Source organism: Phodopus roborovskii, unplaced genomic scaffold (assembly GCF_943737965.1).
Source record: "Phodopus roborovskii unplaced genomic scaffold, PHOROB, whole genome shotgun sequence".
NCBI classification, from domain to species: domain Eukaryota; kingdom Metazoa; phylum Chordata; class Mammalia; order Rodentia; family Cricetidae; genus Phodopus; species Phodopus roborovskii.
Genome location: NW_026126571.1, coordinates 22,673,527 through 22,687,021, shown reverse-complemented (window position 1 = coordinate 22,687,021; position 13,495 = coordinate 22,673,527). Strand labels below are relative to the sequence as shown.

The following is a 13,495-nucleotide window of genomic DNA, read 5'->3' as shown; positions in this document are numbered from 1 at the left end:
CAAAGCTCTGAGCCCCACCCCCAGCACCACCAGGAAAAGAGTTAGAAAATGTTGGTTAAACCCTGAAATATGTTAAAAATAAAAAGAAATAGGCAAGAGGTCTAGAAAAGCCATGTTGAATGTCATCATTTGTTGACTCCCTCTGAGATCTGAGGCATGCCTCAATCAGAAACAACTTGGATATACAAAGATGTGAGCTGGTTTCCACAAGGTCAGCTAGAAGAATCTGAATTTAGAGAAGAGAGTATAAACTTCTGTCCAGCCTGTGTGGCATGGAATTAGAAAGGAGAGCCTTTGCAGTCATGTTGCGTGTTGGCATGACATGAAGGCTGAATCTGAGGGTAAGATGTACAAGGCAGAGATGTGAGGAAGTGGTGGAAAGGATGGGCATTGATAGAAAGAATGGGGGCAGGGAGGCAAGGCTGTATTGAAAACACACCATACTCAACTTAAAAGATAGAATATATTGAAACACTGCCTGACAATCCAAAACAGAAAGGGGGGATCCTTACCAGGGTTTTATACTGAAGCTGATTAAAAGTGAATCTCTCTGCTCTTGGTTCCCTGATGTGAGGAGAGACTGACTGAAGACAGTTTTTAGCTTTTGAAGGGGCTCTGTTTATATATGTGTCAACATTCAGTTGGAGGTGAAAAGGTTAGCACTTGACCCAGGAAGTATCCATGTTTGTTTCAAAAATAGATCTCCTTCATTCATTCCTTCATTAGTTTTTTCCATTTTGAACTTTGATTATAATAAGGAGCTGTTGTTATGATAAAGAGATCAGTGCATTAGACACTGGCTGGATGAAAATCTACTTACAAGGAATGCTGCAAGCTATATGACAATGGAAGGCCCACTTCTTTGAAAATAAATACCACCCTTCTGTCCTTCCCCTTATAGTAAGACACAAATTATAGCCCAGACAAATACACAGATGCTTAAGCATACCTGAAACTTGAATATTTTTATTACAGACATCTTAAGACCCGTAAACTCTGCTCTGGATCACATCCCTCCAGGATCTCAGAGCTGTTCATGATTGTACAAGAAATGGGGACTATCATAGGCTCACAAAGGATAACTGATAGAACTCAGTGTGGTACTTCAGGGACATCAAAACATTGTGCAACATGCAGAAGACTATTCACGAATCACACAAAATATACATTCATTGTGCCATCACATTAACAATTAGCTGAAAATACATTGTACCCAGCCAAGATAACTGTGGAAAGAAAGGGTGATTGAAAGAGTACCTTTAGGTTACAAATAATCCAGCACACTTTTTAAATGGAGGGTGGCCAGAGAAGCAAGAAGAAATCGGTAGTTTGGGAAAACTTGGCACAGCAAAGGTTCTGAACTTTGGGCTTCTCAGGCCTTCTTGACTCTGCAAGAACAAATTGAGGCTATCTTCTGAGGCATCTGGTTCTGTTTGAATGAGAGGGTTCCCCCCCCACTTTTCACCCATAATCACACATAAACTGGACCAGTTTTGGGAGTCTGGCCACCCTGTTTGATATAGTTCTACATGTTTCTAGAAAATCTGTATAAAGATAAATCTCTCCAGAGAAAGCATTAAGAGCCAGCAAACTCACACATATGAAATCAATAAAGTTAAGAGGTGAATTAATTGTGTAAACACACTCAGTGAATCTCTTCTTCATGAGCCTTTGGATACTCTTTTTGTGTGTCCTACTCAAGAGCCAGGTAGAGAAGAACAATACACAGATAAAAGATGAGATGCCTCCCTTCTGCAAATGCCTGCTGACAAAGGGAACTGTCCTCCATAGGACATCTGAAAAGAATCTTAGGTTGTGTGTGGGGGGAAAAAAAACTCTCACAACTGTGAGGAAGGGATGTTGGGGACCACCGGAAATTGATGTGGGCACTCGATGTGGATTAAGGACTTAACTTCCAACCAAGTCTCCAGGATTCTCTGGAACTACATTATCTTGGCCAGGAGCTCCCTGGGTTGGACCAGAAAGGAAAAGAGAGACTGTAAAGAAAGGAGGATAAGCTAAAGATGTGCTTTGGGTAAGACATCCCAGCCCAGAGAGAAGCCTGGACTGAGGAGTTGGGCTGCAGTGGTCTCAATGGGAGGTAGCCAGGGTGTCTGAGGTAGATGATGCCGGAGAAGGAACGCAGGGCGAGGAGCTGGATTTCTCAGAAGATTCTTCAGCTTTCTCTTCGCTTCCAGGAGGAGTGGCCGGAGAGATGGGCAGGAGCCCCTCCTTCTCACGTTTCTTCTGCTTCATGCGGCGATTCTGGAACCAGATCTTCACCTGGGTCTCATTGAGCTGCAGGGATGCGGCTATCTCCACCCTGCGAGCTCGTGTCAGGTACTTGTTGAAGTGGAACTCCTTCTCCAGCTCCGTGAGCTGCTTGGTGGTGAAGTTGGTGCGCACTGCGTTGGGTTGACCCACATAGCCATACTCTCCAACTTTCCCTAGGGTAAGGGAGGAAGAGAGGAAAAGATAAAAATTCTTAAGCCCTTATGCGATTGCCCCAAGTTTGGAACAATATTCGGTTAACTTCTCAGCACAAAGCCAGCTGGGAAGCGCTAGTGACGATGTGTATGTAAAGTGTTAACCTGAAGTTAACCATCAGCGTGGTCAGGCTCCTGATTAATGGAGCCTGTAGATATTAACAGAACTCCTTCACCACCACCGACACCTCCCACCCACAACACACACACACTTCCTACTTTTAGACCACTTAAGCCTCAGCCCCTTTAAAAATGCCAAGTCCAGAAACTCCTTTGCCCCAACACACCTGGGCACCCTACACCACACACTACAACCCCTGACGACACTACATCTTTTTAAAACCCATCTTTTAAAATCATTAACTTCCTAGGAAACTGGGCACTCCAGCCCCTTTCAAAATCAGGCAGCATTTGTTTGCCATCCGGCAGGACTCACCTGTTTTGGGAGGGTTTCTTTTAACTTTCATCCAGTCAAAGGTCTGCGCTGGAGAAGGTGTCTCTGAAGCAGGGGAGCGACAGGCTTCTTGGTGGCTGGCGTGGAGAGGGGATAAGGAGTTATTATACGTGGCCAGGGCCAGGCTCTGATGCTCTTGTCCATAAGAGTGGTGAATGTACTGAGGCGAGCCCACCGTGCCCCCAGCATAACCCTGGTGGTGGTGGTGATGCTGGACCATGGGAGATGAGAGATTTCCAGAGTAAACAGCGGGAGCGCACGGGGGGTACCCACCACTTACGTCTGCTTCCTGATTTAATCCATAGGGTCCATAAGCCGCACTGAAGTTCTGTGCGCCATAGCTTGGACCACAACTCGAGTGGGAATAGGAAACCCCCAGGTTCCCAGAAGTCTGATAAGTAGCCGCTTGGGGGTGGTGATGGTGGTGGTGGTGGTGGTGGTGGGGCGAGCTGATCTGCACCCCCCTGCCCACTAGGAAGCGGTCGTCGCCGCCGCAGCTGTTGGCACTGACCGCGCAGGATTGGAAAGTTGTAATCCCATGGTCAGAGGGGTAGGCTCGCGCAGAGCAGGTCCCAGAGTCGCCACTGCCAAGGATGGGGTATTCCAGGAAGGAGCTCATTCTTGCATTGTCCATCTGTCACTGGGTGACTGGGTCCTGCGAAGCCCTGGGTGACCGTGCCAACTTTCTCACTTCCTCCATGGGACCAGAGAAGAAAAATGATATGAATGTACAGTGCGCAAGAGGCGGGGCGGGAAGGCGGAGGGCTCAGGGGAACGGACACGTGACTTTGTCAGCCAATGGCTGAGCCGCCTGCGAAAGTTTACCGGCTGCGGCGGTGATGGATCACCGTTTCAGTGGCATTTAAATCCCCGGCGCTCCTCAGTCTAGGTGACGCGCGGTCGCCCCCCCAGGCAGCCCCGGCCGCGGCGGCTGCTGCGGCCGCTGCCAGAGCTGACTTGGAGCACTGGGGCCAAAGGGAGTAGGGATTGACTTCTGCGCGCGCCCGACTCTGCTCGCCTCCGCCTCCAGGATGTGGGGGATGGGAGGAGACCCTCCGCGGCCCTTTCCCCACCCAGCCGAGAAAGCTGAACTGGCAAGAGGTGAGAGGGGACGAGGCCTCCCGGCTCTCTTGAGGCGGGCATCGGTAGGCCAGAACTCTGCTCGGAGCCAGGAGCAAGTGGGGTGGGAAGGGTAGGAATCTAGCAGACATCAAGCCCTCAGCTCGGGATGGCCGCCGCCACCCAGTCCCTACAGAGACTTGAGCCTGGGACCGAGGCGCCTAGGGCAAGGCAGCGTTACTGGCTCGCCCGCCTCGGAATGTAGGGGGACGTGCGCAAAGGATCGTCTGGGAGGAACCAGGGAGGGTGCGCACGGGACCAGAGAAAGAAAAGAAACTACTGTCCTCATCCGGGGGGTCTCAGAGCCCTCTGCCCTGACTCCTACGGGCCAATAGCGTGGCAATGGGACCTTCTGTAATTCGACCCCAGGGGGGCGGGGGAGCCCTAGGAACCTAGCTCTCTGGGAAAGGCCGGTGTCTGCTCTCTTCTCTGCCTTGTATTTTCCCTGGATCTCTTCCCCTTTCTCCTTCCCAATCAGCTTTGCTCCTTGTAGCTCAGCAGGATCCGGAGCAACTCTGCTGCTGGAGTTTGAGGGTGGAAGAGAAAGATGACTCTAGCAGACGTGAGGCCGGTGTGAGGGCCGGTGTGAGGGCCGAGCCTTAGCTGCAGGCCATCTGCCCGCTCTTAGAGACCCGGGAGCTTTCGCTCCAGCGTGGGCCTGGAGGGACAGATCACAGTTCCTACAAAGTATGATGACCTCCCACGTCATATTTCTCTCTTCCAGGAGAAACTTGTTAGGAGTGGGAGAGCCTCCTCTTCCCACCGCCCCCTATTGCATGTCTGGAGTGTGGGGGGGGGGTGAGGCCTGGCAGGTGGGAGGGACAGTAGACAGATGGCTGAGTGGATAGGATACTTTCCAACGGACTGTGTGGTTGCTTGTGTGAGAACTTCGGGTCACTCCCTGGAGAGACACGTGCAAATGTGAGCATCATCCCAGGACCGGGGTCCTCCGATGATGCTGATGGTGTCGGTAATTGGTGTTTACTGCTAGGTGTAATGTCAGCCCTAGGGGTGGAGAGAGAAAATGCCATACTGAGATGAGAATGGACACATTCTTAAGCAGGAGACAGTCAGTGGTCACCTAAGAAGCCTTGCAGATAATTCTGCACAGGTCTTACTCTGACCATGCTTCTAGCATTGGATTCAGCCATGAAATTACCAGTGTAATTTATGTATGAGTTTGAGTGTTCCCTTCTCTGTAGAAAAAGGAAGTTTTGTTCAGGGCAGTCACTTTTCAAATGTGTAGTCACTCTTCAGACTTCTGTGTTTTGTTCTTCACATACAGAAGTTGTGGTCCCCTCCACCACCATCATCCCGGTTCCAAACCCAACCATCCTCAGGGAAACCTAAGTAAACCTTGTCCCTGGTCTTCCTCAGTAGCAACCACTTATTTGGGGAGTAGTATTTCTCTGTGATCTTTGTCTCACCCCAAAGTAGGGCTAAGGGGGAGAAAGAACTAGAAAGTTTCCTCTGCCTTGGCTTCAGCTCTTGAGGAATCATATCAGAGGAGAGCAAGGTAGACCTCCTGGTGGAGGTTGTCTTAGGAGGGCAGCCCTCCCTAGCTAGGAGGAATGAAGAGACTCCTGTGTGTCAGGAACAGGAGTGAGAGGCTCAATGCTGCACTTTCCTGGCCTTCCACGGGCCTCCTCCTTCCCTGGGCCCCCTCTCTCCGGATTTGCATTATCTAGCTCCTCAAAGCTGCCCCAGCTAGCCTACTCATGCTATTCTCTTCCTTCGGTCCTCTCCCTCCACCTCTGTATTCCTGGGCAGACACTGGAACCCGGCCTACAGACGCCAGGCCTTCCACTGACCTTGCCCTATTAACTGCAGGCTCGGCTCGGCCTCTGCCGGCTGCAGACCCATGCTTTCCCGGGTAGGCTGTCTATGACAACCTCCCCCAGCCTGGCCTGAGTAGGGTTCTGCCCCCGAATTCTCTCCCTGCCCCCACCCGGAGGAATCATCGGGAAGGCCACTAAGTGGAATAAAAGACCTTTAGTCTTTAGAGCAGGGAGGCCAGCGACCCACGCAATACCAATCGAGCAAAAGTCTCTTTAAATAGCCCCCAGTAGAGTGGGTGAAAGGCGAGCTTGGGCCATGAGTAAAATAATCCTCTGCAAGCGGCTTGTTTGGCTCCAAGTGCCTCTTTCAGGGCTCTTCCACTGGAAAGGGAATGAGCAAGGAGGAGACAAACCGAGGCCTGGAGCTGTTCTTGGCATCCGCGGCTCAGCCAAGCTGTTGTTTTAAAAGAGCAATAAAAATGAATTATGACTAAACGCCTTCTAACTTAATGCTTTCGGACGGGGATCCCCGGCAAATACGTAAGAGGATTTTTATTTGTGCATGTGTTCCTGCAATTGATCTCTTTGATGACATTCTCATTCATAAAAAGCGTTTGATTTATGGGCTTAGGACGAATCGCATCCAGGAGCTGAATAGCCCTGCCACAGCCAGGGACGCCCTGGTCGGCTCTCTTGGAGCCTGGGGCTTGAACCTCCACAGTTTCCATACCAAGGCTGCTGAGGGCCTGGGGGAGTAAAGGTGGAGGGAAGGTAGGGAGCATGCCCCTGAAAAAGATGGAGGTTTCATTGTAACTCCCAAGCCTTTGCAGTTAGAGCTGGGTTCTTAAACACCAATCAGCTCGCCCCACGCACATGTTGCTGCTGTTTCTCACGGTAAGTAAGTCATCAGAACAGAGCCCAGAAAATAGTTAAATAAATAAATAAATAAAGTAGGGGCAGACAAAAGAAGGGGGAAACAGAACATCCCAATAACACACCCTAGATCATATTTTATTGATACTTCATTTAAAGTGCTCCTTCTCTGTCTAAGAAACTGGGTTAATTAATAACCTAAGGTGCAGAAATTCTGTTTTAAAATCTCAACTTGCTAACCTGACTTTAAACCTTTAATGGTTTATTATTAGCAATGTAAACAGATCTAAGAATTAAATTTTGTGTGTGTGTGTGTGTGTGTGTGTGTGTGTGTGCTGTGTGTGTGTGGGCAAGACTCTTGGAATACTGGAAAGAATCCTTCCTGGCATGCATTTTCCAGCTAGTAACCATTGTTTTGTTTTATTTTGTTTTCCTCTATCTTTTAGGTCTGTTTTGCCTGAGCCCCTCAACAACTGGGAGGTTAACCAACCACACTGAACATGAGGAGAGGGAAGGGAGGAGTTGGAATGTGGATGTTTGAAACAAATGTGTATAAATAAATGAATTTTTGGTAACTTGGTTATTGACCCAGAGACTGGTAGTTTGTTAAGGGAACTCCATTTTACTTATCCTAGATTTGGGAGTTTCTGTAGGCACTTTATTTCTCCACTTTCAAAAGCTTGGGCTGGCGCCAACTCAGGCTGCCCAATCCTGTTTCTATTATTAATTTAACTCTATGGCGTGAGTCACAACACTGAAAACCAAATCCATTCCCTTAGGGGGTTAAAAGCCAAAAAACACTTGCCAGAAGCCCTAGCCACATTCTGGCTTTCTGCTTTGTTGCTGTCTATTGCAGACTTTGAACATGCCACCCTAATAAAATATATTGAAATTGAAAAAGGTAAACTGTGACCAGACTTTTTATTTGCCATATTAGACTAAAAGAAGTAAAAAGAATCAGTATGAGCCTTGAGAAAGAGGGGAAGAAAAAAATAAGAAAGCTACGTATAGCAAAGGAGAATTTATTCTACCAAAAATACGCATGACAATGCATCCTAATGTGATACAAAAATAAAAAGAAAGTGACCAGACAATTTATGGTCACTTCCTTGCAGGCCTCATGTTCTGTTTCCAGGAAAATCACATAGAAGCTTGTTGGGTTCGGTGTAAAACGACTAAAACTCCAACGTAATTTGTAAGAGATGGCTTTAAAACTGGGTCCGGGTGAACATTAAACATAAAATCCTCAACATTTAAGAGAGTTGGGGGGTAGATCAAAATAAAATAAAACAAAAATAAACTCCAGGAATAAAAGAAGGCAAAACCACCTGGTCAAAGGGGTTTTGTGTTGGGGCGCTTTGTTTTGCTTTAAAGTTCTTAGTAATTCAGATGCTGTAGGTCGATTGTGGTGAGTGTGTCTGTAAAAAAGTCAAAGCTGTCAGCTGAAATATCTACAGGACTGTCCAGGGAGCCTGGCAAGCTGGGCGACAGTGCATCTGAAAGCTGCAGGCAGGAATCTGTAGAGAAAACATTAAAGTCTTGCAAGGAGGGGACCTCCAGGGCCTCGGGACTGTCATTGTTTAGGCCAGCTCCACAGTTCTGGCCCATTGTTGACAAGCAGTTAGGAACAGTGGGTGACTGATGCTGAAAATGTTTCAAATTTTTCTCATTGCTGGTTAAAGGCGAAACTGGGAAAGTTTGGGAGTCGCCATTGTGTCCGTTGGGAGCCTGCTGTTGAGAGAGCGCATTTTGCTGAAAAGTGTAGCCTTCCCTCTCCAGGAGAGCCCCGGAGACGCTGAGAGCTTGCTCAAAGAGTGACTTCTCCTCCTCATCCTCCTCCACCTTCTCTGAGTCCTCCAGGCTTTTATATTTCCCTTCGCTGTTTTGGTTTTCCTTGCACTGGGTCTGCCTCTTGTGCTTCATCCTCCGGTTCTGAAACCACACTTTCACTTGCCTCTCAGTCAAATCCAGCAGCGCGGCGATTTCCACCCTCCGGGGTCTGCAAAGGTACTTGTTGAAATGAAATTCCTTTTCCAGCTCCAAAAGCTGAGTGTTGGTGTAAGCAGTTCTCAGGCGCCTGGATCCCCCGCCACTGCCATCAGCTATTTCCAGGGATTCTGCGGAAAGGGAAACCAACAAGAGACACACGTACAGTTGAAGGTGGAGGGGTCTGAGCAGGGTTATTCCACTGGAGAATAAATACAGCAGAAAAGATCAACTGCAACAAAATGGCCGCCCCTGGATGCAGAGCAGCTATTGTGCTTTTTCCTGGGAGCCCGGCCCGGGCAAGCCCAATCTTCTCCACCTCCATCAAATCCTGACTGTGGCTCCCCCCAACCTCTTCATCCGGGAGCAAACTTTATATTAGCTACAACACAATTTATAATTAATGCATCAGCTGCTTAGCTGAGCAAGAGCGGTCTATCACTCTTCATTACTGTCAAAAAGCCAAACTCTAGGACAACTAGACAAGAGGAGGTCAGTTCCAACTCAAATAAATCATCCTACATTACACAAGTTAGGGAAAGTCCCCCCCCTCCTCAAAATATATATGTCTCATTGTGGAGCACAGGATCTATTTTCCCCTCCATCAAACCCTCTCCTGAGCCCACAGGGGCAGGGGACCCGCCACCAGGCACCTCTCTCTCTTCCTCTTCCCTCGAATCCCATGGCCCCCTCCCCCATAACAGCTCTCGGGGAAGCCCGCAGGGGGAAGAGGGTCCCGGGGACCTTGGGCCAAGTCTCCGGACTGACCTTTGTGGCCGAGGCAGGCAGGGCCTGTGGAGGCGGCGGCGGCGGGCGGTAGCGCTGTTTTCTTGGCCGCCTTCTTCTCCTTCATCCAGGGGTACTCAGGCGGCTGCAGGGCGCCGGTGGGCACCGGACTGCCGCGACTGCCCGCGGGGCTCGACTTGGGGCGGCCGCCAGCGCCGTGGCGAGGGTGACTGCCCGGGTTCAGGCTGGGAATGGTCTGCTCAAAAGGAGGAGGAATCAGTGTCGAGTGTGAAAGCGTCGAGGTCTTGATTGATGAACTTTGAAATGTATCAGCGACAGGGGGAAAAGATGTCAGGCACTCAGCGAGCGACGGCTGGCTATTGATAAAACCAATCTCTCGCTCAAATTCGTAATTCATGGCCTTCTCCTTGGAGCCCCCTCGGAGAAAAAGTTCCCTCTTTTGGAGGGGCTTTGGGGGGGCAAGGCCCAAGAAAAAGGCGAGCGCGGAGGGAAAAAAAATCTATCATAGAAGCTCGCTGCTGGGATGTTTTTTTTCTAATTCACTGATTACAGCCGTATGGGGACCGCGCTACTATTAAACTATTGAATTCATGGAGACAAGGTTGAAATTGGACCGAATTGGCTGTCACATGATTGCTTCTGCCCAATGACAATTTGGGCTTTAATCAAAAGAAGCCACTGTCTGTTTGATTGATCCAAAAAAGTCAGAAAGGAACGCCTCATTGGGGGCCATCGAGGCTTTATTTACACTTTTTTCAGGGCAAAAATACATATATGTGGGTGTGGATGGGAATGCCCCGGAGTGCTGCGTGGGGGAGAGAGAGCCTGTTTGCCTCCTGATCTGCAGGATCTAGTGTGCTCCCTGGAGTGTGTGTGTGTGTGTGTGTGTGTGTGTGTGTGTGTGTGTGTGTGAGAGTGTGTGCGTGTGAGCCCTGCTGCTGGTCCCGCCAGCGGCTGCCCTCTGCCTCCCCCGCACACTCCGCGCATTGTTTGGGACTGTCGGGAAGACGCCTCGCACCTCACAAATCATTTAAGCACCTCAGCCTGACGCCCGCAGTCATTAACAAAGTAATCCATTAATCTTCAAAGTTTTGACACCCGAGGGCCCTGCATCCCAGCCACATAAGTTCTGCTAAGGCAAGAGAAAAGAGCGGAGGGGGAGAGAGAGAGAGAGAGAGAGAGAGAGAGAGAGAGAGAGAGAGAGAGAGAGAGAGAGAGAGAGAGAGAGAGAGAGATTGGGGGTTTCCCTTTCTTTTCCTTCTCTACTTTTCCTAAAATTCAGTTCCTGGATCTCAGAACCGATTCTCTCTCTCTCTCTCTCTCTCTCTCTCTCTCTCTCTCTCTCTCTCTCTCTCTCTCTCTCTCTCTCCCTCTTTCCCTCCCTCCCTCTCTCCTCTCCTTTCTCTTTTTCTCTCTCCTTCCCCCACCCCACTCTGCCCTGTCCGCCTTCCCTCCTCGAAGCCCCTCTCTTCCTCTTAATGACCAGCCTGGGATCTGCGCCCCCCCAGCCCATTGTTAGCTGGCTTTTTCCTCTGCAGCTTTGCATCTGGCTCCTGCGGGCAGCCGAAAAGGAGAGGCGGCTGTCGAAGCTTGCCGATCTTCCTACGCCATCAACTTCTCAGGAGTGTCTGGAGAAAGATAGATGCATGTGCCAGGAGAGACAGCAGCCCCAGGTCCTTGTGTCCTAATCCCCGTAGCCTGGGCGGCGGCCAGCCAAAGAAATGCGCCCCGAGCAGGCTCGTGCGGCTTCTGGCACTCTGGGTTTCATACCCGTAGGGCTCGGGTGCGGTGAGTATTTCTGATTTCCAGGAAGACTGCTGGAACTTATCAGCAAGGAGGGAGAGGACACTCTTGTTCTTCTCTCCCCTTTCCCTCTTACTCTTATTCGAGTACTCGTCGCTCTCGTTGGGGACTGGTTGGTTGAGATGCAGCGAATGTTTCTTGACAGCCTGAATTGCCTTCCACACCTTCCTGTTCTTGGGCACCAGGGAGATCTGCACCCTGGTTCTGTTGTAGGAAATAGCATTGAGGGGAAGAGGGGCGACTCAAGAAGGAGTTACATCGCTTCAACTTCTCCTTCATTCTCTCTCCTCCAGTTCTGAGAGAGGACTTCAGATTGACTGCTGGACAGTGCTGAAGGATGCAAAAGATAACACCTTTAGGTACCAAGCAAGAACTTAAAAGGAAAAGAAAAAGAAAAAGAAAAACAAAACAAAACAAAAAAAAAAAAAAAAAAACCAGAAAGGACAGAGAGAGAGAGAGAGAGAGAGAGAGAGAGAGAGAGAGAGAGAGAGAGATCTGATGAAGGTACCTTCTTTCCCACAAAACCCAAAGGATGGCGATTGGTTTTTTGGGTTTTTTTTTTCCCCCTTTGAAATGGACCAAGTGATCAGAGTGCCCCAGGCCGGCAGGCATCAGTGGCAGGAAAATAAATCATTCTGATGGCCAAGGAGAGAGAGGTTGGTGGGGGAGAAAATTCTATGCAGAAAACAAGAAAGGCCGAGCAAGGAACAAGGGCAGAACTCCATCTCTGAGGCCAGAGATCTAAGGGGTTTGGGTTGAAAATGAGCTATAAAGTGATCTCCAACCTTGACCAACCCAGAGCCTTGCCTTGCAGATAGAGATGCTATTTTGGAAAATGTAAGGTTTTCCAGTTTTCTGCTTTTATTCCAAACAAAGCTCTGAAGGAAGTCTGGGTGCGATCAATCTTGCTCACCCAAAGCCTTGACAGCTTCTGGCCCTTAAGAACACATTTCAGCTTCAAGCTTTTTCCAAGCTCAAAAGTGGCCCAGCAAAGAAGAGAGCAGGAAACGCAAGTAAACAAGGAAATTTTGTCTTTTTAAAGATTGGGTTTTGGCAGTATTTGGGGATTCTAAGACAACACTTGGGAAAGGTGCTTTGCAGATTTGAGGGTGGTGGTTTTGGGCATTTGCTTTTACCAGAGAGTATTGAGGGACAGGAAAGGAAAGTTAGAAAGCCCACACTATGGGGCTTTGTCAGGCTGCGTGGGTGAGAGCATTTTACTCCTCTCAACTGCATTAATTCAAAAGCCATCTGGAAGAAAACCCTTTTCCAAGATTGCCCAACATTCAGATCTTCCCCAATCCGTTACTTTAGCTCTGGAGATAGTTTAATAAAGATTTCTTTTTAGTCTCTAGGAAACTGAGGACAAGATGAATTATTTTTTTTTCTTTTCCTTTGGAAACCAAAATGAATGTCTTGACTGGCAAGATATGGAAAATAGTATTAGAATTTCCTTGTACAATCTCTGCCCCCGAGGGAAGAAGGAAGCCTCCAAACCATTCTTGCCTTTCTTAAAAGGAAGATTTTTAGGAATGGGTTCTAAAGCTGAGATCTCTGAAGGATTTTCAGGTGGAGATCCCCTCCCCCACACACACCTTTTCCCTGATGCTGGCCCTTATTTTCCCAGGTAATTTTGCTTACATAAAAAGACTACTGTGTCTGTACGACACCAACAACCAAAAGGCTCCAGCCCTGTCCAAAACTGGTTTTCCAGCCTCTGCATTTCTGATAGGTGCACCATATTTCCGCAGAGACATTGGGTTAAGGTAGCAAATCCACTTCCCCACAGGCCAAAATCTTTGAAAAGAAAACACGGGCTGAAGGACAGACACGGAAAGAGCTCCTTCCGTGTGAGACTCCCAGTTTTCTGCAGTGGCCTGGTTTTGTATTCTCCAAATGTTTTCTTTTTCCTAAAACATGAAGAGGCTCCCTAAAAGCTGCTCTCTGAGACTCAGCAAGTACCCAGAAATGACTCCAGTCCTGGCTTCTGAGGATTTTCTTAGGGCACTGGGGTTGTGGGTGGATAGAGGCCATGATGATGGATATTTGAGGCTGCAAACAAAATGGCGACATTTTCCTCTTCTGCCTCTGAAAGATACAATCCGGGGAGAATGGGGGCTCAGACCCTCCCAATTCCCAGACATAGACTGTTCACCTCCAGCTCTGAGGGGTTGATGATGGGGTGCAGCTCTGAGGCTTGCATTTTCTCAATTTGGCTTCTTGAATCTATAATTCTTTACCCTAAAGAT

The 13,495-nt window shown here is 48.8% G+C and overlaps 2 protein-coding genes and 1 long non-coding RNA gene across 4 annotated transcripts; 1 reads left to right on the top strand and 2 right to left on the bottom strand.

The window, feature by feature from the left end:
- Positions 1–930: 930 nt before the first annotated feature.
- On the bottom strand, positions 931–3,652 carry Hoxa1 (homeobox A1). The gene is made up of 2 exons (XM_051202839.1): positions 2,923–3,652; positions 931–2,447 (listed from the first exon to the last, which is right to left on the bottom strand). The coding sequence occupies exons 1-2, from the start codon at positions 3,572–3,574 to the stop codon at positions 2,092–2,094; spliced, it is 1,008 nt and encodes a 335-aa protein (XP_051058796.1). The 5' UTR covers positions 3,575–3,652; the 3' UTR covers positions 931–2,091.
- Positions 3,653–3,760: 108 nt separating this feature from the next.
- On the top strand, positions 3,761–7,289 carry LOC127235523 (uncharacterized). The gene is made up of 2 exons (XR_007835721.1): positions 3,761–4,041; positions 7,157–7,289. It is a non-coding gene; the product is annotated as an uncharacterized LOC127235523 (long non-coding RNA).
- Positions 7,290–7,716: 427 nt separating this feature from the next.
- Positions 7,717–10,635, bottom strand: Hoxa2 (homeobox A2). Of its 2 annotated transcripts, XM_051202826.1 has the most exons (3): positions 10,462–10,625; positions 9,465–9,678; positions 7,717–8,827 (listed from the first exon to the last, which is right to left on the bottom strand). In XM_051202826.1, the coding sequence occupies exons 1-3, from the start codon at positions 10,471–10,473 to the stop codon at positions 8,088–8,090; spliced, it is 966 nt and encodes a 321-aa protein (XP_051058783.1). In that variant the 5' UTR covers positions 10,474–10,625; the 3' UTR covers positions 7,717–8,087. The 2 variants fall into 2 exon arrangements, with proteins under 2 accessions (XP_051058783.1, XP_051058782.1); XM_051202825.1 differs by having other exon boundaries at positions 9,465–10,635.
- Between the last annotated feature and the right edge of the window lie 2,860 nt (positions 10,636–13,495).

What these genes read in the sequence shown, in the direction of transcription:
- Hoxa1 (XM_051202839.1), bottom strand. Translation starts at nt 3,574, where the DNA reads ATGGACAATGCAAGAATGAGCTCCTTCCTGGAATACCCCATCCTTGGC. An exon ending in AAGAAACCCTCCCAAAACAG is followed by an intron (nt 2,448 to 2,922) that starts GTGAGTCCTGCC and finishes CCCTTACCCTAG; the next exon opens with GGAAAGTTGGAGAGTATGGC.
- Hoxa2 (XM_051202825.1), bottom strand. Translation starts at nt 9,840, where the DNA reads ATGAATTACGAATTTGAGCGAGAGATTGGTTTTATCAATAGCCAGCCG. An exon ending in TGCCTGCCTCGGCCACAAAG is followed by an intron (nt 8,828 to 9,464) that starts GTCAGTCCGGAG and finishes CCCTTTCCGCAG; the next exon opens with AATCCCTGGAAATAGCTGAT.